The 23,035-nt window shown below is 38.6% G+C and overlaps 1 protein-coding gene and 1 pseudogene across 2 annotated transcripts in view; both read left to right on the top strand.

Annotated features, from left to right (window-relative positions):
- The window catches only part of Rapgef6 (Rap guanine nucleotide exchange factor 6), a 137,801-nt gene that overhangs the window by 100,785 nt on the left and 13,981 nt on the right, over positions 1-23,035 (top strand). For both annotated transcript variants that reach the window (XM_048334011.1, XM_048334012.1), the window contains 6 exons: positions 7,109-7,349; positions 8,823-9,206; positions 11,455-11,666; positions 14,200-14,323; positions 16,921-16,944; positions 20,520-20,740. In XM_048334011.1, coding sequence (XP_048189968.1) covers positions 7,109-7,349; positions 8,823-9,206; positions 11,455-11,666; positions 14,200-14,323; positions 16,921-16,944; positions 20,520-20,740 — 1,206 coding nt within the window. The remainder of the gene's footprint in view (positions 1-7,108; positions 7,350-8,822; positions 9,207-11,454; positions 11,667-14,199; positions 14,324-16,920; positions 16,945-20,519; positions 20,741-23,035) is intronic.
- On the top strand, positions 17,443-17,543 carry LOC125342250 (annotated as a pseudogene).

Below are 23,035 nucleotides of genomic sequence, written 5' to 3'. Positions count from 1 at the left end.
TTCTAGTGGTTTTTATGTTCATTCATGATGCAGAAATAACAGAAGTTCAGCTCCTTAAATTCTAAAATTTTAACAGGGAGGGCTGGGGATATGGCCTCGTATACATGAGGCCCTGGGTTCGATTCCCCAGCACCACATATACAGAAAACGGCCAGAAGTGGCGCTGTGGCTCAAGTGGCAGAGTGCTAGCCTTTAGCAAAAGGAAGCCAGGGACAGTGCTGAGGCCCTGAGTCCAAGGCCCAGGACTGACCAAAAAAAAAAAAAAAATTTTAACAGGGAAACTACATGGATAGAAAACTGATCAGGGAAGCTAAGGGTACAATTGCACTTTGTCACAAAATAGCAAGAGGCAATTTGGGGGGTGATTAATTGGCTCTATTATTGGCTATGGTGGTAACCATATAACTGTATGTGATGGCTAAAACTCATTGACCTACACCCCCAAAAGGTTAGTTTTGTCGCAGATGAAGTAGATGCTAATAAAATCCTTTACTCAGTAGACATTATGTTGAAAATGAACTACACAACTTGTGGACCAGGGGCAGGAGAGAAAAGCTGGGAGAGAGCGAAGGAAGGGGTGACATTGTCCAAAAAGCAATGTACTCATTACCTGACTTACGGAAAACCCTCTGTACGTCACCTTTATGACAACAGTAAAAGCAAATGTTTAATAATTTAAAAAATAAAAAAGAAATACAAGTTAATATAAAGATTGTTACCAGCACATAAAGTTAACTGATTATCAGAAAAAGTAAACAATAGGGAGCATTAGAGTGTCACAGAGGTAGGAAAACTGCAAGTTGGATTCAGATAATGATACATAATAGAAATGTCACAAGCCAGTGGTGATGGCTCACGCTGGTGGTCCTAGCTATTCATGAGGCTGAGACCTCACTGAGATCACAATTCCAAGCCAGCCTAGGCAGAGAGTTCTTGACACTTTTTTCCCCAATTAGCCAGCAAAAAAGCCAGGCTCAAGTGGTAGAGCACTATTAATAAAAGAGTCAAGTAAGAGGTCCTGAGTTCATGTCTCAATACCAACACAAAAGGGAGAAAGGGAAAAGAAATGGCCCTCCAGAGTAAAGAAATGTTTCTAGCCTCTTAGCAATGCTGAACTTAACTATTACCTCATTCCCTTATCTGGGAAGCCCATACATACCCCTTTACTATACTCATTTCTTTTTTCAGAGATTTTCAGCTGGTTTGTATGGTCTCGTACATTGTCTATCACAGGATAGAATTGAAGTTTATTCTGTTATGGGAATCTATCTCTGTGTTATCTCACTTTTACAGTGGCACTTCTTACACTGCATAGATGACAAATAGTTTTCACACTACTCATGCATACTTTCGTTAAGATGAGTGCTTAGAAAGAGCATATGATTTTGCATGTGCCAGAACCAGTTCTTGAATCTCACATTCTTACTTGGCTTTCTTGCTCATGACTGGTATGCCACCACTAGAGCCATACCACTAGCCCAGCTTTTTGCTCATTATTTTGGAGATATAATCTCCTGGACTGGCTTTGAACTTTGATCTACAATTCTCCACTTCCTTAGAATTATGGGAGTAAGCACTGGTGCATAGAGAATTAATGTTTTTATGACTCTATTATTAACACAGGAATGCATAAACAGTTGGGCTGTGGAGAGAGAGAAGCACGCTGAAGATTTAGTTAGGAGAATAAAGAGGGTGGAGTTACTAAAATTTAGAAAGGGTTTGGCCCATTGGAGCTGAAATTCAGACGTGAAGAAGAGGTACTACCCAAATTGGCTGAAGGTTGATTCATAATTCTCTCCTTGAAAACATCTGGAAAGGATTTAAAATCCCTTTTTAAAATCTGTTCTGACAAAGTCTGGCTTATTAGTCTGTGGCATATGTCCACATCCATAAGATCAATAGACAAATGTAGCATAGAAAGTTAGCTTATTCATTAAAAATTTAAATACCCATATATGTAACTTTGTGTAAGGCTTTCTACCTACTGGTAGTATGCTTAAGTTGATAAACTATATTCAATTAATTTCAAATTCAGTTTTGTAAATTATACACAATATATACAGGTTATCTAGAAATTATATATAATTACCTATATACATCAGACATTTGTATTGTGCATGTGTGACATTAGCCAAGTTTGATTAATTTTTAAGTCTTGAGTTAAATTATGTTTACTCTGTTTGTAAATGTCTTTTTAAATCAAAATGAAAATGGGAGTGAAACTACGGAACTATTGATTAGTTTACTTTTGATTGCTGACTTTTTTATGATTTTTGCTTTATTTTTGCTGCCTACAGCTGTTGGTTTGTACTGTAAGTATTTTAGTTTTCTCTTGCTCATATTTGTTTTTAGCATTTTGTTATTTTAAGAAGTCACATGAGAAAGAAATGAAGTAGGAGGCAGAACTTTCTACTTACAAGGTAGTCAGTAACTGGCATGAGTCCTTTTGGCCATTTTCTCTGAATGTATGTATGCTTTTGTATTTATATGAAGTCAGAGTGTACACTGTTTTGGTTTGGTTTTTTGTTGTTCTTTTTGTCCTGGACCTGGTACTTGACTCTGGGCCTGGGCGCTGCCCTTGAGCTCTTTTTACTCAAGGCTAGCACTCTACCACTTTTCAGCTTTTTCTGTGATTAGTTGGCAATAACAGTCTCACAGGGCTGGGAATGTGGCGTAGCTGTAGAGTGCTTGCCTAGCATGCATGAAGCCCTGGGTTTGATTCCTCAGTACTACATACACAGAAAAAGCCAGAAGTGGTGCTGTGGCTCAAGTAATAGAGTGCTAGCCTTAGGCAAAAGGAAGCCAGGGACAGTGCTCGGGCTCTGAGTTCAATCCTCAGGACTGGCAAAACGCACACGCGCACACACACACACACACACAGACTTTTCTGCCCAGGCTGGCTTTGAACCACACTCCTCAGATCTCTACCTCCTGATGAGCTGATAACAGTTATGAACTACCACCATCCCATGCTCTTTGGAATTTTTGAAATAATACAAGATGCTTAAAAGTATTGAGAAAGTAGCTGAAAGGAATTGAGTATTTTCCTGAGTTTGTATGTACAATTTATTGCTTTTTTTATTTAACAGCACAAAGCTTTACTTGGTTTGTTTAAAGTAGCTAACCTAATTCTTTATTGAAATTCAAAAAGTTATTTTGGGGCTGGGAATGTGGCTTAGCACTAGAATGCTTGCCTAGCATGCACAAAGCCCTGGGTTCAATTCCTCAGCACCATATACACCGAAAAAGGTGGAAGTGTTGCTGTGGTTCAAGAGGCCTTGAGCAAAAAGAAGCCAGGGACTGAGCCCAGGCCCTGAGTTCAAGCCCCAGGACTGGCAAGTCAAGAGTTTTTGTTTTGTTTTTTAATCCAGCTACAAAGAAAGGATAGGTATAAATCTGCCTGGCTCTTTATAGAATAGTGTACCAATTCTTGATCTGTAGATCTGTATTGTCCTACCACTACCCTTTGTTTTCTCCATGGCTTGTCTTACTACATGGATTGGCTGGTAACTAGAACTTACTGTTTCACCTAGACCTGTCTTTTACTCTCTTAAATGTTAGTAAGTCAGAGACTTCGTTTCATTGACGACTACGCCTTCATCACCTGAACATCTGACTTCTAACAGGCACACCATGAATATTTTTTCAGCAATTAGCCATTTAAATCAGGATGAAAAGGCAGTTCTTTATTAAAGATCCTCTTACATACCTAAAAAGTTTTCCTTTTTTAGTGTAACCAGATCAATACATATTTCTTAAAGTATTGACTGTTTACTCATGCAGAATTATAATTGGCACTCTAGAAAATGTGAAAGTCCAGAAGTCTAGACTGTCATTACCTATTTTATGTATAAAATTTCTTAAGATATTAATCCTGGGACCAATTAATACTATATACTTACAAGATCTTTTTTAAATATTTACATATAACCACAGTACTCCTAAATACTCCTAAAGTTTAGGATTAGGTTGTCTTTCCTTTTTGATTGACTTTTATTCTAGGTTCATGTTTACTATTCATCTAACACTTCTACATCTGCCATGCTCCAAATACTATCCTTACCTGTGCTTTTACTTCCTTACTGACACGTATATTTGTAAAGAATGCATATCTAGGATGTATATAACAATTCTAAAATAGCTTTACACTATCATCGATGTCAGTGAAGAGAAGTTTTTTCATCTCCTGTCTTTCTTTTCTAAGTTGGCATTATTGCATCAACAGACTCACCAGAGCTGGGTTGTGGCGTACTCTTTAGATAATTTCATTGGCAAATTGTTCTAGAGGCACCCATTTATGATGCTTGATTACTTTAGGGATGCTTGATTCCTTTAGGGTGACCAAACACCAATTTATATTTTACATAAGGAACAGATGGCTTTAACAGAGTACAACTTTCAGACTCATTCAGCAAGATGCACAGTTCTGTTCCTTCCCAGATTTTACGGCAGCAGGGGAAAAGAACATAGTATATGTGTAAATTTTCACCTTGTCTTTGTGAATAAAATCCTCCAGAGAAAGTAATATAAAAGGTATGAGGGCACCTCACCATTCTGCTGAGGATCAGCCTTCAAAGATCCAGTTTGAACAAACCAATTCTGGAGCCCAGCACCCACTTTTTCATGAAGTGGGTAGAAAAAGTTCAAGTAATATGTTAGATTCTTTTTTTTTTTTTTAAGAGTTTGGAAGGTATAGAGAAATCCTTTCCCTTAGCAAACCATCTGCTTGCAGTAATTTTCTAGAAAGGGACAGAGCAGCATGTCTGATTCTGATGGCTCACCTAACAGTCTGACTTAAGCCTTGTGTGCTGCCCACAGCACACTAAGGACTGACTCATTGGTGAGAGTGATCAGAACAAAAGGTTATTTGATAACTCAAATCCTTGAATTCATTCGGGAAAGATGGCTCAGTACATCCTCCTTAAATAGAAACCTGATTAGATGAAGCACTCTGCTTCCGACTTGACAGCCAACCCAGGGCATCCAGCAACTAGTGGCCAAGATCACGTGAAGCTTCTCATCCTGGGGGCTCGTCTATGTTTCTCTGTATTCCCATACTCAAGAATCAGGGAATCTTTATTCTTCTAGGTTGTTTCTTTCTGTATCTGTCCCATCTTTCCTTTTGAGACAAACTTGTCAATTTTTTTCTCTAAAAGTTAGTGTATATAATGCTAAGAAGGTAATGATGGGCAAGCAAAAAAAAGCCACTCAAATTTTTCCCCAACCCAGTCCCATATGGTCAGCACTATACACAACCACAACTGCAAATACTCCTGATTTTTTTTAAAAAAGAAATTTTTGTAATTTTTTATTTCCATAGAAAAAATAGCATTTTAATGCTATTTACTCTTGTTTTACTTTTAATAACATTAAAAATAGTCATCAAAGTAAACATTCTGGAAGCTTTAACTCTTGCTGTGAGTGGAAATACCATTTACATGCCATATGAACATTATCTTCACTTAGAACTTATCTGTAGTAGCAGAAATCACAAGGACAAAGATTAAGATATTTAGCCATGTGAACATTTTAAAGTTTGTTAAATATAAAATAGAATATAAAAAGTAGAAAAATACATGTCATCTTACAGTAGAAAAAATGTTGTAAGGGAGTATAATTTAGTAGGACACGGATATTGGCTTATATTGTTATATTGAAGGGGTATTCATTGCTGAATTCCAATCAGTTTCACTCATTGCTCACTTTCCTGAACCCATCCACCAAAAGAAATCCCAGTGGGTTTTATAGTTCTGTTTTCATAGTTGCAAACCATCTATTCAGCCTTCTCCACCCTCTCCACCAGCCCAGCTTACTCTTACTCTTATTCACCCACTGATGGTCTTTTTCCACACCCATCTCCCAACTGATCTACATGTGTGTATGCACACGCACTTGAACTAGAACTTAAGGTCAAGACCTTGAATTCTTTCTTAGCCTTTTCAATCAAGGATGAGGCTCTACCACTTGAGCCACACCTCCACTTCCAGCTTTTTGCTGGTTAATTAAATAAAAGACTGATTTGTCTGCCCAAGCCAGCTTCAAACTTCAGTTCTCAGATCTCAGCCTTCTAAGTAGCATTACAAGCATGAGCCACCAGCACTAACCGTAGTTTTTAAATGAAGAAATACTAGTAGTCATTAAATTAATGCTAGCTGTGTGTGGTAGCTCACACCTATAATCGCAGCTACTGTTATGTTGCAGTTTGAGATCAGTTGGGGCAGAAAGTCAATGAGCAGGGGAGAGTGGAGTAGACACTAGGATTGTATCCACTATTAACCCTTGGCAAAAAAAAAAAAAAAAGACCCTGCTTAAAAATAACTAAAAGCAATAAAAGGCCTGAGGTTGTCGCTCATTGGTAGTGCTGGCCCAGTGACAGATAGGGCCCTGAATTCTAACCATAGGACCAGTCCCCCTGGGGAACAAAGAGAAAGGGAAATACAAGTTACTAAAAAAATTTAACCCAGTAACCAAGGAAATGAAATAAAAATAGGCTTTCATAATAGGGAAACAAAACGTGGTTATTTTAATAAGGATAAACCAAATCTTCCCTCTTACATTCTAGGATTTTCTGGGGAATGATTTGGCAATATATTTCGAATGTGCATTGAAAATGCACATATCTCCTAAATCAGCAATTGTCTTGAGTTTTCACTAAGGAAATATCTATCGACAAGGTTCAGATAATTGAGTATTGAAGTATTGAAAATGCACATTGTAGAATATTATGCCTCCAATCAGTAAATGCAACACATTGATAAACTGCCAAAACCAGAAATATGTGTATTTTGATGTCTAAAGGGATGGTTGTATTCAAAATTGGTTTTTAAGGGCTGGGGTAATATAGCCTAGTGGCAAGAGTGCCTGCCTCGGATACACGAGGCCCTAGGTTCGATTCCCCAGCACCACATATACAGAAAACGGCCAGAAGCGGCGCTGTGGCTCAAGTGGCAGAGTGCTAGCCTTGAGCGGGAAGAAGCCAGGGACAGTGCTCAGGCCCTGAGTCCAAGGCCCAGGACTGGCCCAAAAAAAAAAAAAAAAAAATGGTTTTTAAAGAGTTTTAAAAATAAGTTCCTTGAAAATAACAAAGCACATCTTTGTATTTATGTAGATATTCCTGATCAAGTCATAAGAGTCTTCAAAGCAGATCAACAGAGCTGCTACATTATCATCAGTAAAGACACTACAGCAAAAGAAGTGGTTTGTCATGCTGTCCATGAATTTGGTTTGACTGGGGCAACTGACACATACTCTCTCTGTGAAGTTTCTGTTACTCCTGAAGGTGTCATAAAACAGAGAAGACTTCCAGACCAGTTCTCCAAACTAGCTGATAGAATTCAACTCAATGGAAGGTGAGGAAGAATATTAGTAAGTGTGTGCATGTTTATCACTGTGCTTTTTGAAGATTCTCTGTTAAAACAGGTATTTTAAATAGAAACATGTTTTATTACTTACTGAGTCCTAAGATAGAATTGCTTTTTTTCCAAATTTTTCTTATCTGCATACATACATACACATATATACATGTACATATATACATATCTATGCATATACAAGATAATATATGTGTATTACATACAAGCATATATGTATTATAATCCATAGCATTCATGGACCTCTCTATCCCACTTCTCCAACTTTTTCTAGATTCTTCCTGCAAACTAATTCCAAAGGCTTAAGAACCACATGGTTAGGTTTAGACATAGCAGAACTCCTCTTCTGTGGTACCAATTTTCTGTATTCTTTCTTTTGTTTTGTTTTGTTTTTTGTTGCTTTTTAAAAAATATATACAGGCACTGGACCTCATACTCTCAAGGCCTCAAGTTCTTGCTTGACTTTTTTTTCTCTCTGATCTCTAGAGCTCTACTGTGTGTGTGTGCGCGCGCGCGCACGCGCGCATACACACACATGCACGCGCATCCATGTCCTGGGGCTTGAACTCAGGACCATGTTACTGTCCCTTAGCTTTTTTGCTCAAGGCTGGTGCTCTACCACTTGAATCACAGCTTCACTTCTGGCTTTTTTGGTGGTTAATTGGATATCAGAGTCTCACAGACTTTTCTCCCCAGGCTGTTTTCAAATCATGATCCTCAAGTCTTGGCCTTGCGAGTAGCTAGGTTTACAGGTGTGAGCCACCATTTGCCTGGCTTTGTGTTAGTTTCTTATTGCTGTGACCAAATACACCGTGACATGAGAACTTGAAGAGAGAAAGAATTTATTTTGCTCACAGTTTCACAAGGTTCAGAGAATCCTGGCAGTGGGGAAGTTGTGCAGAAGTGCAGCTCACATAATGACATCCAGAAAGGAGAGAGAGAATAAAACCAGGGGCCTGATGTAACCTTAAAGGCCTGCCTCTCCTGACCTGCTTCTGCTAGATAGGCCCCACTTCCTTGAGTTTCTACCACCTACCAAAATACTACCACTAGTTGTTGAAACATTCAACACATGATCCACATGTAAGAGAGATTCCATGTTCAAACCATAATACATGGCCTCACTCACATAGGGTTTGTAATTTTCAAGAATACAGACAAGAATATTGTTGACATGTGATAAATTGTTGATAAAAATGATTTAATTTCATGGCAGTATCAAGTGCTGTTTTCACTTTTTACAATAATAGATTTGAAGTGGCAGAATAAGCAGACTTCTCAAAAGTCTTCTCATTTAAAATGTGGTTTTCATTTTATCTGTAAGCTGATAATTCTGTGCTCTAATATTTTTGGCAAAATGTTAAAATGATTCTGAAAGCATAATAAAGAGGGAAAGTGTTCTTGCAAATGCAGTCACTGTATCATCACATCTATTTTTTTTTTCCTTCTTAGGTATTACTTAAAAAATAACATGGAAACAGAGACACTGTGTTCAGATGAAGATGCACAAGAGCTGGTTAAGGAAAGCCAGCTGTCCATGCTACAGCTCAGCACCATTGAAATGGCCACCCAGCTGTCCATGAGGGACTTCGATTTATTTCGTAACATTGAGCCTACTGAATACATTGATGATCTTTTCAAGTTAGACTCCAAGCGGGGAAATGCTCACTTGAAAGAGTTTGAGGACATTGTAAACCAAGAGACATTCTGGGTTGCCTCAGAGATTTTAACTGAATCAAATCAGCTCAAACGAATGAAGATTATTAAACATTTTATTAAAATTGCACTTCATTGTCGAGAATGTAAGAACTTCAATTCCATGTTTGCTATAATAAGGTAAGTTTGTACGAGTAAATACACATGGTTTTGTGTATGGTTTTGTGAGGATCTTGACTTACAGCTGGTTTTCTGCTTAGGTATTAAATGCCTAGGAAAAGAGAAATTGAGTTAAGTCTTTAATGAATATTCCATGTGTTTTCTGTTTTGAGGATTGAACACATGACCTTGTTCTTGGTTGACAGGTACTCTAGCACTTGAGCCAGGCCTCCAGCCTTGGCTTTGCTTGTCCTGCTTGTGCTTTCCTGTGTCACTAGGGACGCAGCACATGTTGTACTTAGCCTTCTTTCCTCCCATCACTAGGATAACGAGTACACCCAGCCATTGGTGGAGATAAGAGTCTGGCTTATGAACTTCTTTTTGCCCAGGCTGGCTTTAAACAGCAGACCTCCAGTCTCTGCTCCCAAGTAGCTAAGATTACAGGCTTCTGAGTTGCTCTAATAATACAAGCACTATACTAAATAAGGCTGGAGAGAGAGAGTAGTCTTATTCCTGATATTAGAAGAAATAAATGCTTTGGGGTTCCCCATTCCTTATAATGTTACTTACATGTTTGCCATATATAGCCTTTATTATGTTGAGGTTTGGTTCTTCTGAGAAGGGGGTTGGAGAATGTGTGTATGTGTAAGCTCTTAATAAAGCACTTTATTTAGAAATCATGGTAGGTCATTGGTTAATCCCACCTTTTATTCAGTTGAACTTTTTTTCCCTTAATGCTCGTAAACTATTTGTTTTTTCTTGTTGCTATTTGTTCTAAATGCTGGGTTTCTTCCTTATGAATTACATGAGTGTTTCTGTACTAGTTACTGGTAAGAGGTTTGTATAAGAGAAGAGCTAAGGTAAAATTCTCAGCTACCAGGAGTTGATCTTATGAGTGCATTGTTCTTCCCTTTACATTTTCACAGGGAATAATTGCGCAGCTTTAGGGTTATTTACAACTTAGTTTCTCCCTTCTATCCTCTTACTGTTAAAAGAGATTCCTACCAAAATTTATCACTGTGTGTACTGACTTAATCTTTGTTTTTTGTTTATGAGGACTCGAACCCAGGGGTTCATGAAGCATTGTTAGGCAAGCACACTACCACTAAGCCACATTCCCAGGCCCTGACTTAATTTTATTTTCTGACACTCCATGGTAAAGAAGACCAAGCCCTGCCTTACCCCATCAGTCCAAATAAATGTTGTTTGGGGGCTGGGAATGTGGCTTAGTGGTAGAGTGCTTGCCTAGCATGCATGAAGCCCTGGGTTTGGTTCCTCAATACTGTATAAACAGAAAAACCTGAAAGTGTTACTGTGGCTCAAGTGGTAGAGCCGGTAGCCTTGAGCAAAGAAGCTCAGGGTATAAAGATAATTTGCATTTCTTTTGCTTAATGGTGTGGTTTTTTTTGGGGGGGGGAGGGGGAGTACTGAGAAGCAAGGGGACAAAGTTATCTTAACTCCATACCTTAACAGAAGTCAAGAGAAAATTTTAAATGTGGTAAAGATAAAATCAGATGACTGAAAGAAGATTAAATGTTTAAGAACATTAGGCATATTAAGTATACACACAGATACATTTGCTCACCTTACCCATGGAGGGTAGTGTAGAGGTAAAGAAACAGCAAGAGCTGCAACCTGAATGGCACAAAGTACTTCTCAATTTAGGGGACATCCGAATCTAACTGCCTGTGGAAAGGAGACGGTGACTGTTTGGAAGCTTAACGGACAAGATTAAGACCTAGGATAAGGAAGCTTTGGAATCAGGAACATAAACGGACAAAAAAATGTTAGAAAAAATGCTACCTCAGTGTTTGTGTCATTCTCTGCAATGTTTAAACCATGTTCAGATATGTATTATTTCTGTGGTGTTACTTCTAAGTAAAACAGTATGGTAGTGCACTAAGTTTGTCAAGTTAAATGTCTGTTTATGAAAGTATTACACTTATCACTCATGTGGAACTCTAGTACATGGCTCAAACAGTAGAGCACCAGCCATGAGAGAAGGGCTGAGCAAGAGGCCCTAAGTTGAAGCCCCAGTACTGGCATCAAAGGGTTTGGAAAAGCTATTAATATACAACAACAGGCAAGGAATAGAATTGTTTGAAAGAAACTCTTTTTTAACGTTTTATTTTGTCAAAGTTCTGTTATTTCAACATTTAAAAATATTACTCTCTTTAGCAATAGAAAATTTGGTGCATACACTTTACTGACTTGAGTCTGCCCTCTCCCCCAAGTCCCTTTTCAGTGTTTTTATTCTTTTCTTTGACAGTGGCTTAAATCTGGCACCTGTAGCTCGACTTAGAGGTACCTGGGAAAAGTTACCAAGCAAATATGAGAAACATCTCCAAGATCTACAAGACCTTTTTGATCCATCAAGAAACATGGCAAAATACAGAAATATTCTCAGTAGTCAAAGCATGCAGCCTCCTATCATTCCACTCTTCCCTGTTGTCAAGAAAGATATGACATTTCTACATGAAGGTATTTTAAAATTACCTGTAAACTCATGTTTAGCTTCAGCGAATTATACAGCTCTGTGATTTATTACAGCATGATTACCATGTCACTAAATTCTTCTGGTATAATAATTGTGTCATGATTAAATGCTGCAAATTTTTGGTATTGGAAAGCTGATGCTGGTTGAAAAGAACAAATTGAAATGCTAACTATATACATCTAAAATACAGACTTTACACAGAGGTCCTACTACTCTTACTTTGGTTATTTGAGACAGGTGTTGCTGTGTGGCCTGGGCTGGCCTCAGACTCGTGGTCCTTCTCAGTGCTGGTTGTTACAGGTGTGTTTCACTGTGCCCAGCTCTTTATTGTTTTGTTTTGTTTTTTGTTTTGTTTTGGTGCTGGTACTAGGGCTTTGACTTGGCCTTGCTCTTGTTCTACACTTTCAGTGATAGCTGACACTCTACCACTTGAGCCACACCTCTAGTCCAGGGTTTTGTTGGTTAATTGGAAATAGTGTCTTCGTCTTTTCTGCCTGGGCTGACTTAGAACTGTGATCTTCAGATCTCAGCCCCCTGAGTAGTTCAGATTATAGGCACGAGCCACCAATATCCAACTTCCTCTTAGATTGTTTGGTTTGGTTTTTTTTTAAGTGAATTACTTAGCACATACAGAAAGTGCCTAAAACAAGTGAACAGCTATAATGAAGTTTGATAAAACAAACACCTTCATGATCAACCCTCCAGAGTCCTTGCCCATTTACTACCCGCATCTTCCTTCCCAGGGTAGCTTCTATCCTGGCTTCTAATGTTGTATTTTAGTTTTAACTGTTCGTGAACTTTTATAAATAGAATATAACATGTTTGTTTTCTTATGATATAGTTTGTTTCGGCTTCTGGCTTATTCTGGTCAACATTGAATTAATAGGATTCTTCCATGTTTTCCTAAACTATGTAGGTAGCATTATATAAATGTAGTACAGTAGATTGATCTATTTGGTTGATGTGCATTTGTAGTTAGGTGAATAGTGTGAATACTGTCGGGGGAATAAAGTGCCTATTCTTGTATATAACTAACTCTTCGTGCATATACATTTTTACTGGCCATACATTATATTCAGGGTGGATTTGTGGATCCTGATATTTGTATAATCAACTTCAGGAAAACATTTGGTATCCACTGAAGTTGACCAGTGTGTCTTCTAGGACTTACTAAAACAGATGGCTTGGTATTTTTCCTTAGGAAGTTTTTTAGTATTTGCATCTGCGAAGTTTCTGTTTGCTCTTCTGATTTTACCCGTCACTCCTGATCCCTTTATCCATATTGTCTTAAACTTTTTTTTGTAGAATTCATTTCTTTATGCTTCGTTCCCCATGTTCCAATTAATCCTAATTACCTTGGTCTCATCAATTCAGTGACTAGTGTATTGTTAAGCCCATCATAAGTTTCTAATTTATTAATGTATCTTTTCAGTTTTGCAGTCTTATTTTTTTTTAGTTTCATATTACTTGCCCAAGTTTTCAGTGATATTTTTAATATCTAAAGTCTTGTCTCTGATTTTCTTCATAAGCTGGATCCCCTGTGAATCTTAGTTATGCTCTTTTCTTCTCTCTTGTGCTTTGTATTTTTTGACAAAGGAATAGATGTTGAATATAAAAAGTAATTTTTTTTATTTCTGAAGTATTCAGTGATATTTTATTTCTCCAAAAAGAAGTAAGCCTTGTTCAGCTAAAGGTCCTGGCAATCTCAAAATCATTTTCAGATTTTGAGATAATTTTTAACATTAGTCTTAAATCCCCTTTTACATTTGATTCATCCTTACCTCTAGTCTATAGTACTTAGAGTCCTAGCCTAAAGCATTGAAGAGCTAAATGGATTTACATTACTTTCTCTTTACCTCAACAGGCAAGGTGGTATTCCCCAGAGTTTCAGCTCAATATTCCCCTTTTTTCTTTTTTCTTCTTTAACTTGAACTTGGGGACTCAAACTTGCTTGGCTTACTTGGGCTACCAGCCCAGCTTTTTGCTGGTTATTTTAGAGATGGAATCTCTCAGCCTTTTCAACCCAGACTCTCCTCAAACTGTGGTTCTCTATATCAGATTCCTGAGTGACTTGGTATTGTAGGTGTGAGCCACTGGACTCTGGCTCATGTCCACCTTTTGAAATCAGCAGGATACTTAAGAAAGCACCCAGCATGACATTTCTGTGTTCTCTGAGGTATTTGCTGTCTAATTAGCATATTACCCCTTCAGACATTTTTGTGTCGAACTTTATAACTGTCCTCAGCTGATAGGTTATTCACCTCAGAATTTCATTGTCACTTTTTTTGTTAGAAAATGTTATAGCTAGGTATGGTAGCTCATTCTTGTAATCCCAACTCCAGAGAGAAAAGCCCTGTGAGACTCAGGCTCCATACAGAAGATGAGCTGGAGTTTTGGCTCGCATTAGCAGAGCAAGCCATCCAAGTGGAGGCCCCGAGTTGAAAATCCTAGTACTGGCGCAAATAAAATAAACATTAGCCTGAAAACTTAAAAAGTTGCTTTTATTATGTATTATAGGAAATGACTCCAAAGTAGATGGCCTAGTAAACTTTGAGAAGCTCAGAATGATTGCCAAGGAAATTCGCCAAGTTGTTCGAATGACTTCTGCAAATATGGACCCCGCTATGATGTTCCGACAGAGGTATGACGCAGAGGTGCATCCAGAGTGAGGTGCTCATACTTATCCTTTCTGCACTGCACAAAGGGCCACGTCATTCTGGAGTAGTCAGTTTCACAACCTCACAGGCAGGAGGTTCATCTGAAGAAAGTGCAGAACCCAGCGGCTTCTCCATGACCTGCTGAGATTCGAGCCCCAGGTTTCACTGTAACATTCCTGAGTGTATTAGTAGGCCTATATTGTTTTCCAGCAAACACACCTAAGAAAATCATTGATCTTTACTGGAATTACCAGAGAAGACAAATGGTTCTATTTGGTTTCTAACCTACTATAGGAAGTATTAGTCTGCAGTATGTCTTTTATTTTTACTGCATTTTCTTAAAATCTAATTCAAAGTTCATTCTTTTAAAGCAATTTCTTTTCCTTAAGTTCTAATGCTACTCTTTATTTGGATATAGGTTCTTCCACAGAATTTAGAAAATGCAAATGTAATTGTTCTCTTATCCTTAGAAAATAATTCTACTCTGTATTAATCTGTTCTTCTACAAATGCAGAATGTCAATCGACATTATAATTAAATTTTTTGCCTAATTCTCTTTTGGATCTCTACATAGGATATTAAAAGTGAGGGGCTGGGAATGTGGCCTAGTGGTAAAGTGCTCGCCTTGTATATGTGAAGCCCTGGGTTTGATTCCTCAGCACCACATGTATAGAAAAAAGCCGGAACTGGTGCTGTGGCTCAAGTGGTAGAGTGCTAGCCTTGAGCAAAAAGAAGCCAGGATAGTGCTCAGGCCCTGAGTCCAAGGCCCAGGACTTGCAAAAAAAAAAAGTGAAATAACTTACCAGAAGCAAATAAAAACCTCCACACATACACATTCTCTCTCTCCCTTTTTTCCCTCTCCCTTTCTTCTTTTCTTCCTCTCTCCTTTTCTCCCCTCTGTCTCCTCCTCTCCCCTCCATCTCTTCCTCGCTCTCCTCCCAAGGAAACAAAAATACCTGGTCCTTTGTAATTCAAAACCAGTGTGTCTGGATTCTTTTTTGTTTTATTCCATGGCTATTTAGGCATCTTCGTTTTTTGTAAGTAGATCTGGTGGTTTACTCTAGTTGAGCAATTGTCAGAGTATGAAAGGAAGGAGTATGCCAGATCTCCTCTCCTCTCCCACCCTGTTTCTGCCCCTTGAGGTCACTGAGAGCACTGTCATTGCTCAGAAATGTGGAAGAAAAAACAGTAAGAAACCAGGGACCAAAGCAAACCTGGAGGAAGCTTGTGTGTCCGTTTTTGTTGTGTTGTATGTCCTTGTACAATTGTTGTCATTCACTCATGTTTGTTACTATTCTGGTCTCTGAAGACATGAATTTGTGACCCTGTCAGACCAGATGATTAATATATGAAGCACAAGGTAGAGTCACAAATGAGCCAAAAAACCTGGCTGTTTGTGAAGAGCCTGGTTTGAGTGAAGGGCATGATGGAAAATAAAAGTATATGGTTAAATCAGACTCATTATTTCCCAAATCAGTCTGACCAACCAGCACTAAATTGTGGTGGTGTATATGGGCAAAAAGAACTCCTTTTATTTTAGTATTAATCCACTTGTAAGCAAAATCCTATCTTTATTCAAACAGTGACATGTGGCATAAAGACAGCTTTTTGAAGGCAGGGTTTGACTGTGTGGCTCAAGCTGACCTCACGAGCCACATGCTTCCTCTGGCTCAGCCTCCGGGTGCTTCTGGAACATGATGGTCCACTTCTCCAGACATTTTAAGTTGGACTTGGAAGCCAAAAATCACTCACTAAATTCTTTGCCAGAGAAATTTCTCCCCTTATAAAATTGCATATCATTATATTCCTTATAATTTCACCTATCATTTAATTGGCTCAAATTTTTTCAAGGACAGAAAGAACAGTATTCAGTATATGGACTGGGGATACAGCTCATGGTGCCATTTATAAAAAATAGATAAAGATAGATTAATATAGAGATACAAACAGATATAAAAAATTAGAAATATCGATAGATCATTTTTTAAATGTTCCCTTAAAACTTTGAATTCTGAATTTATACTAAGTAGATGTTTACCCCCAAGCTTCTTTTCTTACAGTAGCTGCTTCATGAATTGGGTATTAAAAATATATTTGGGCCTGGACATTAGAACCTCACTCCTCACCCAGGAAGCTGAGATCTGAAAATTGTGGTTCAAAACCAGCCTGGGCAGAAAATTCCACGAAATTCTGTATCTCCAATTAATCAGCAAAAAGCTGAAAGCTGAAGCAGTGGCTAAAGTGGTAAAGCACAAACTTTGAATGGAAAAGTTCAGGGACAGTGCCTAAGCTCGGAGTTCAAGCCCCAGAACTGGTGTGCGAGCACACACACACACTTACTTGATCTGAAACATTTGGAAATATAGGTGGAGTTTCTCTGTCCTTCAAGACCTGTCATAATCTACTATAACATTCTGAATTTCATTAAGATCATTTTATTGTTAAGCTATGATTGTTTTTCTTGATAAAATTTTTTTCCATTCTGTTCTGTCTGCATAATTTCTGTGACTCTCAACTGTTGTCTTTTTTCTGTGCTTTCCTATTCAAACCATGCTTCAATGTTTGTGGCTCTTGCTTACAGGAAGAAGAGGTGGCGGAGTGTGGGGTAAGTGTAGAGACAAACAACTGGAATGAAGGTTGTGCAACTCTTAACGTATATATATATATATATACTGCATCCTTTTCATTAATGCACGCATATCAAATAGCATGCGTTCTATTAACTCTGTCAGCCTATATTCCTGACAAGTGCCTTTTGCTAACAAAGTAAAGATAGAAGTAAATTTTTTTGTGTTTTAATGGGTTGAGGTGGGGAGTTTTTCCCCATTATTGACATGCCACTGCCCTTTTAATTTAGCAGGTTCAGTTACATGGTGGTAGTAATGAATATTTGTTGTATACTTACTATATTCCGTATACTACTATTCCAAGCACTCTTAAATTGGTGATCTTATTTAATTTTCCTATTGTACTATGAGTAGATGCTTTCATTCCCAAGTTATAGGTGGGAAAAACAGAATTATCCAGTGTTACAGCTCATTAATGGTATAGCCACACCTAGGCATTTTGATTCGAGTTCACTCTTAGCAAATACCATGTTTTAGTGCTCACTTCGGCAGCACATAAACTAAAATTGGAACGATACAGAGAAGATTAGCATGGCCCCTGCACAAATACCATGTTTTATAAGAGTAAAAATTCCTTGTAAAAGTGTAAACATGGATGAGAGGTCTGGGTCTGTTTATAAAGGTTTTTTTTTTCTATCTTCTCCAAACATAGGCAGCTTTTATTCCTCACATCCACGAATACCCAAGACTTGCAACATTGGTTGAGATTTATTATGTTTCTATCAGCTGTAAAGTTTTCTGTAAAGTTGTGAGAGAATCAGAAACTGCCACTTTTTTTGTTTTGTTGTTGTTGTTAAAGGAAGTTCAGGTCTCTGCCACTTATAGTTAGGGGTTTGTTTAGAATCATAGAGTACTAAAGATTTTATATATCCTTTGATTTTTAGATGGAAACAAAAGATGACTTATGAATTCTGGAGGTGCATAAGGAGGGGTTGCTTATTTTAAGGCTAATAAACTGTGAAGTTTTGTTTTTGAGCCACCTCCTCCAGCCTTGTCTTACTTGTGGTCTTGTTTTCTGTTGAAGCTTGGTCATCCTGACTTTCCCACTGTTTTCTTCCTCCTACCCTGTGCTTCTTGTGTACTTTCTTCTGCATCATACATTTATGTCTTGGTCTTTGCTGGTGGTTCTTACTGAACATGGGAGTTGAAACCTGGCATTACTACTGTACAGCCTACTTGGACAGTGTATCCTAGTGGGTGTTTGGGGTGACTGGATGCTTCATGTTATCGTAGTCCCTGTTTATTCAGCTGTAGTGTTTGCATTGTCTGATACTTAGTGCTTGTGTACGTTAGGTATTTTCCTTTTACAGCAGAGAATTTGCTATTTGGGAAATCGTTTACAAAGATATTTTATACTTATAATGTCTTCATTTCTTGAAGTTTTATATTCTTCATTGTTGACTTGTTTTGTTTTGTTTTTTGCCAGTCCTGGGGCTTGAGCTCAGGGCCTGAGCACTGTCCCTGGCTTCTTTTTGCTCAAGGCTAGCACTCTGCCACTTGAGCCACAGCGCCACTTCTGGCCTTTTCTATATATGTGGTGCTGAGCAATCGAACCCAGAGCTTCATGTATACAAGGCAAGCACTTTACCACGAGGCCATATTCCCACCCCTGTTGACTACTTCTTGTTGTTTCTTGTTTGTTTGGTTTTGGTTTTGGGCCGAGATTGGGACTCAAACTGGGTAACTGAAAATGTTGCTCGTTGGCTGGCACTTTACCAACTAACTGCTCACACCTCCAACCTTTTTAATTTGGAATAGCAGCTAAGATAAAATCACTGAATATTAGTATTAAAAACTCCTAAATGTTAGGACTTGATTTTCCTGCATTTGAGCTCAAGATGTCACCAGTTAGTTTTGCACTAAGAAAAATCACTGCTTTATCTTCTTAGCTGCTGAGATTTTATACTGTATCCTTCTCTAAAGCAACTCTCATAAGCCTATGAACTTAAATTTGGATTTTTATCAAACATCACCCTCAAAGTTCCTCAGGCTGGGCTCTTCCATTGGCTTTGCAAATACTTAACGCTAGCTTTTTTTTTTTGCCAGTCCTGAGACTTGGATTCAGGGCCTGGATACTCCCTGCGCGTTCTTTTTTGCTCAAGGCTCTTAAACCTAGCTTTTTTTGGTGCCTTTTTTAGCTTAACTCTTGGTGATCAAGTTCTCCCTAAAGGTTGAAAATATAATTCATTAAATATCACTGAATTTTTTCCAAATCAACTCTGTAATTACAGTTTTGAAGTTTCCGCATGTTTAGTGACAACCATTACTGACCGGTAGCAGTAGGAAGTTTCAGGGATCTTTAAAAGGGACACCAAAAAAATGCCATAACACCTTCTCAACTGTTCTACTTGATATTCAGAAAAACCTGACTCAGTGCTTGTTTAGAGTAGATCTGTGAGTACTGACTGAAGAGCAGCTTGTTGTACGGTGCTGGAATGTTTTTAGACTGTTTGGAGCTGGGCACTGGTGGCTCATGCCTGTAATCCTAGCTACAAAGAAGGCTTAGATCTGAAGATCACGGTTCAAAGCCAGCCTGGTCAGGAAAGTCCATGAAACTCTTGGATCTCCAGCAAAGTGCTCTGAAAAAAGCCAGAAGTGGCGTTGTGGCTCAAGTGATAGAGTGCTAACCATGAGCAAAAAGAAACTCAAGGACAGCATCCAGACCCTGAGTCCAGGCCCTAATCATGCAAAATAAAATAAAAAGAATGGTTTAAAATATGAGGCTAATATGAGAGATACTGTTAATTAACTTGGAATGACAATTGTCCTCAAAACAAAAACCATCTTAACAATCCTGCTCACCTTGATAAAGCAAGCAACATCCTAATTGCTGTTTTCCATTATTTCTAGATGTAGTCATTGGGGTAAGGAAGTATAACAGAAAAGAGTAGAGTGAAGCTGGAGCTTATTTGAATTATGGTTCTTCCTAACCAGTCAGTGCCATTGCAAAAGTAAACTCTCAGGTCCCTATACTTAGAATCCAAGCACTACCTGTTTTACATTTGAAGGGAACTGTTTTGTTAAATCCCTGATGTCTGGCTTTGTTGAACTAAGTATAAGTGTTGTTACTCTCAGCTAATTTTTTTTGTTACTGTCTAATTTTTGGCCAAAAAGTGGTTATTGATAAAATTGGTCCACATGTTCAGTTGAGCCTTCTGTGGACCTAGCAAACAGCATGTCTCAGTACAGAAAAGCAGAGATCTTCTAGAAACTTTGTTGGTGAAGAACCTTTGCTGTAGGTGGCCTTGGAGCACAGGATTTTATTTCCTTGTCACAGTTGTGCCATAGATTACATAGGCACGAGTGCAGGTCTGATGGATTCGTTCCTCAGGGAGGAATTGTATCTTGCTCTTGTGAATGCTGCATTTTGCTAAATCTTGTTCCTAATTCAGAACATCACCATGTGTGCCAAATTACTTTGCATTAATGCTCTGTCTTTTTAACTCATTTACATCAGCATGCAATACCATTAACAGAACAAAATCCTTTCATCTTCACTCTTCTGTGCCTAGTCCTCATCTGATAGCCTCTGACTGTGATTTACATCTTGCAGGTCATTGAGTCAGGGCAGCACAAATTCAAACATGCTGGACGTGCAAGGAGGTACTCACAAGAAGCGGGCACGCCGCAGCTCTCTACTGAATGCCAAGAAGCTGTACGAGGAGGCCCAGATGGCGCGCAAAGTGAAGCAGTACCTCTCGGGTCTGGATGTAGAGACAGATGAGGAGAGGTTCCAGGCGATGTCTCTGCAGTGGGAGCCTGCATATGGTACCTGTGAGTACATGTTCACGTTTGTGACACTACGGAGCACAACAGAATAGGAACTGCATTCTCTAGAATTGTGCCAAAGTGCCAGTAAAATGACTAATTTCCTCAAAAAGATCACTGACTGCTCAAGCATCCTGGGAGTCTGTTAATCAGATACTAATTCCATTTGTTGCTGATGTTTAACTATTTGTGAGAAATAGATAAGTATTTCTAATTTAAAGCGCCTTATAAGGACATCTAGTAAAAAAAGATTATAAAGCAAATATTTCTGCTTGAGAGCATTTTTGCATTCATCTGTAAATGAAGAATGAAACAAGTAAAATTTTTACCTTTCTAAATTTAATGAAAAATAATCACCAAACAGAATATATAATTGATTAAAACACTGAAGAATAATAGGTGTCAGTGAAGTAAAACAACAAAAAATATCAGACACATTCTGATACTGTTAACACTAAAATGTACAGGGAGGCCTGGTTTCGGTGTAATCTTAGTGACTTAGGAGGCTGAGAACTGAGGAGGTTCAAAGCTAGCCCAGTCAGAAAAGTCTGTGAAACGCTTATCTTTAATTATCCACCAAAAAGAGCGAGGAGTAGAGCTGTGAAACAAGTGGTCGAGTGCCAGCCTCAGTGAAAAAAGCTAAGGTACAGCAAGCACCCTAGCCCTGAATTCAAGTCCTAGAACCAGCACCTAAAAACCAAAACATGCTTTTAATTGGTTTCTATTGAGGGGAGGGGAAAATGTCACAGCTCTAGCCAGAAGGTAACAACATCTCAGATTCAGTTAGTGAGCCATTGTATATGGTCTCAGGAATCCCAATATTTTGGTTCTCAGAGATGTTCCCTGGTTCTTGCCCTGAAAAATATTTTGTAGGTGATGCATCCCCGATTCCTGTAAATAGGCCCGCCGACTCAGATAAGCAGGGCAAGGGGTCTTCATTACCATGAGGGACCACACTCCACTAGTTGGGTAGCAGAGTACGGTGGCGAGCTCTCCTACAGCAGGGTTTTTAAAGGGAAAACCACACGCAGGTGGTGTGTGTGTGACTACACTTGAAAGCAGGCAGATTTACAGAAGCAGAGCTAGCAGTAATTGCAGAACGCAATTATGATTTCTGTCGAAGCAAAGCTCACATTCTAAACTCTCCCTTTGTTCGATTTCTGAAACTGACCAGAACACATTCCAAGCCTTTTCCCCATATCCCAGGTTTCTGGGCTCTTCCTGAGCTTCACTGCTATTTACCAAATTCCAATGACCTGATGTTTAGCTCCTAACTGACTCTTCCTCAGAAATTTCCCTTTAATGTCTCCCTACAAGGAAGCTCTGCCCTCAATACTTGGCCCTATTCCTAATATTAAAGACTTCTGTCTTTTCTCTCAAAGTTCAATTACATGGTGGGAGTAGCTTTCCAGTCTAGGGAATTAAAGCTGACGTAATAGAAACCCAGAGAATGTGGAATTGAGACACGAGTTGCTGCAGGAACGTGGAGATTTTTGTTTTAGGAACCTGGGAGCTTTCTTACATACAGGACATATAGAAGGTCAGTGATATGGTCAGAGTGTCATTCATTCTACTATTATCTCTAGAATGGTTTGTAGGCTTCTAGGATTGATACCGTAGAGTGTTTTAGTAATATAGATTTTAACCTTCAGCAAAATGATGGTGGGAGTGGAGGTACTTAATGAGTACAATGAATTATTTAAGAAGTAAAGCTGTGTGTGGTAGCTCACACTTGTAATACCAGCTACCGGAGAGGATTGCAGCTTGAGACCAACCTAGGGAAAAAACGTTAGCAAGACCTAGACTTAAGTCGCACATATGCTTCCCATGTAGCAGGCCTTACACAGAGGTAGAAGAATCAAGGTCAGAGCCAAACCCAAACAAAAATAGAAGACCCTATCCAAAAAAAGCCAAAAGGACCGAGGCATAGAGCAGTAGCTAGGTCCTGAGCCCAAACCCCATTAGCAGCTTATTCTACAATAATTTCAGAGGTAATATTTTAGTAAAATGAATTTCCTTTTAAGAAAATTAGTGTTTGGGGGGTGGGGCTAAAAATAAGTGGTTTTTATATAAGTGTTTTTTACATTAGTGGTAATAAGTTTTGCCTAAAAAGTAGTTACTGTAAGGATCATGGTTTGAAGCCAGCTGAGGCAAGAAAGTCTGAGAATGAATCTCCAGTTAACCAGCAAAAGCCACCCGTGGTGGTGGAGTGGAGCTGTGGCTCAAGTGGTAGAGCAGAAAAGCTCAGAGACAGTGCCTAGGCCCTGAGTTCAAGCCCAGGACTAATACAATTTAAAAGAA

The sequence above is a fragment of the Perognathus longimembris genome, chromosome 25, assembly GCF_023159225.1.
Source record: "Perognathus longimembris pacificus isolate PPM17 chromosome 25, ASM2315922v1, whole genome shotgun sequence".
In the NCBI taxonomy this organism is placed as follows: domain Eukaryota; kingdom Metazoa; phylum Chordata; class Mammalia; order Rodentia; family Heteromyidae; genus Perognathus; species Perognathus longimembris.
The sequence above is the reverse complement of the archived record's forward strand: the minus strand, read 5'-3'. Positions and strand labels throughout refer to the sequence as shown.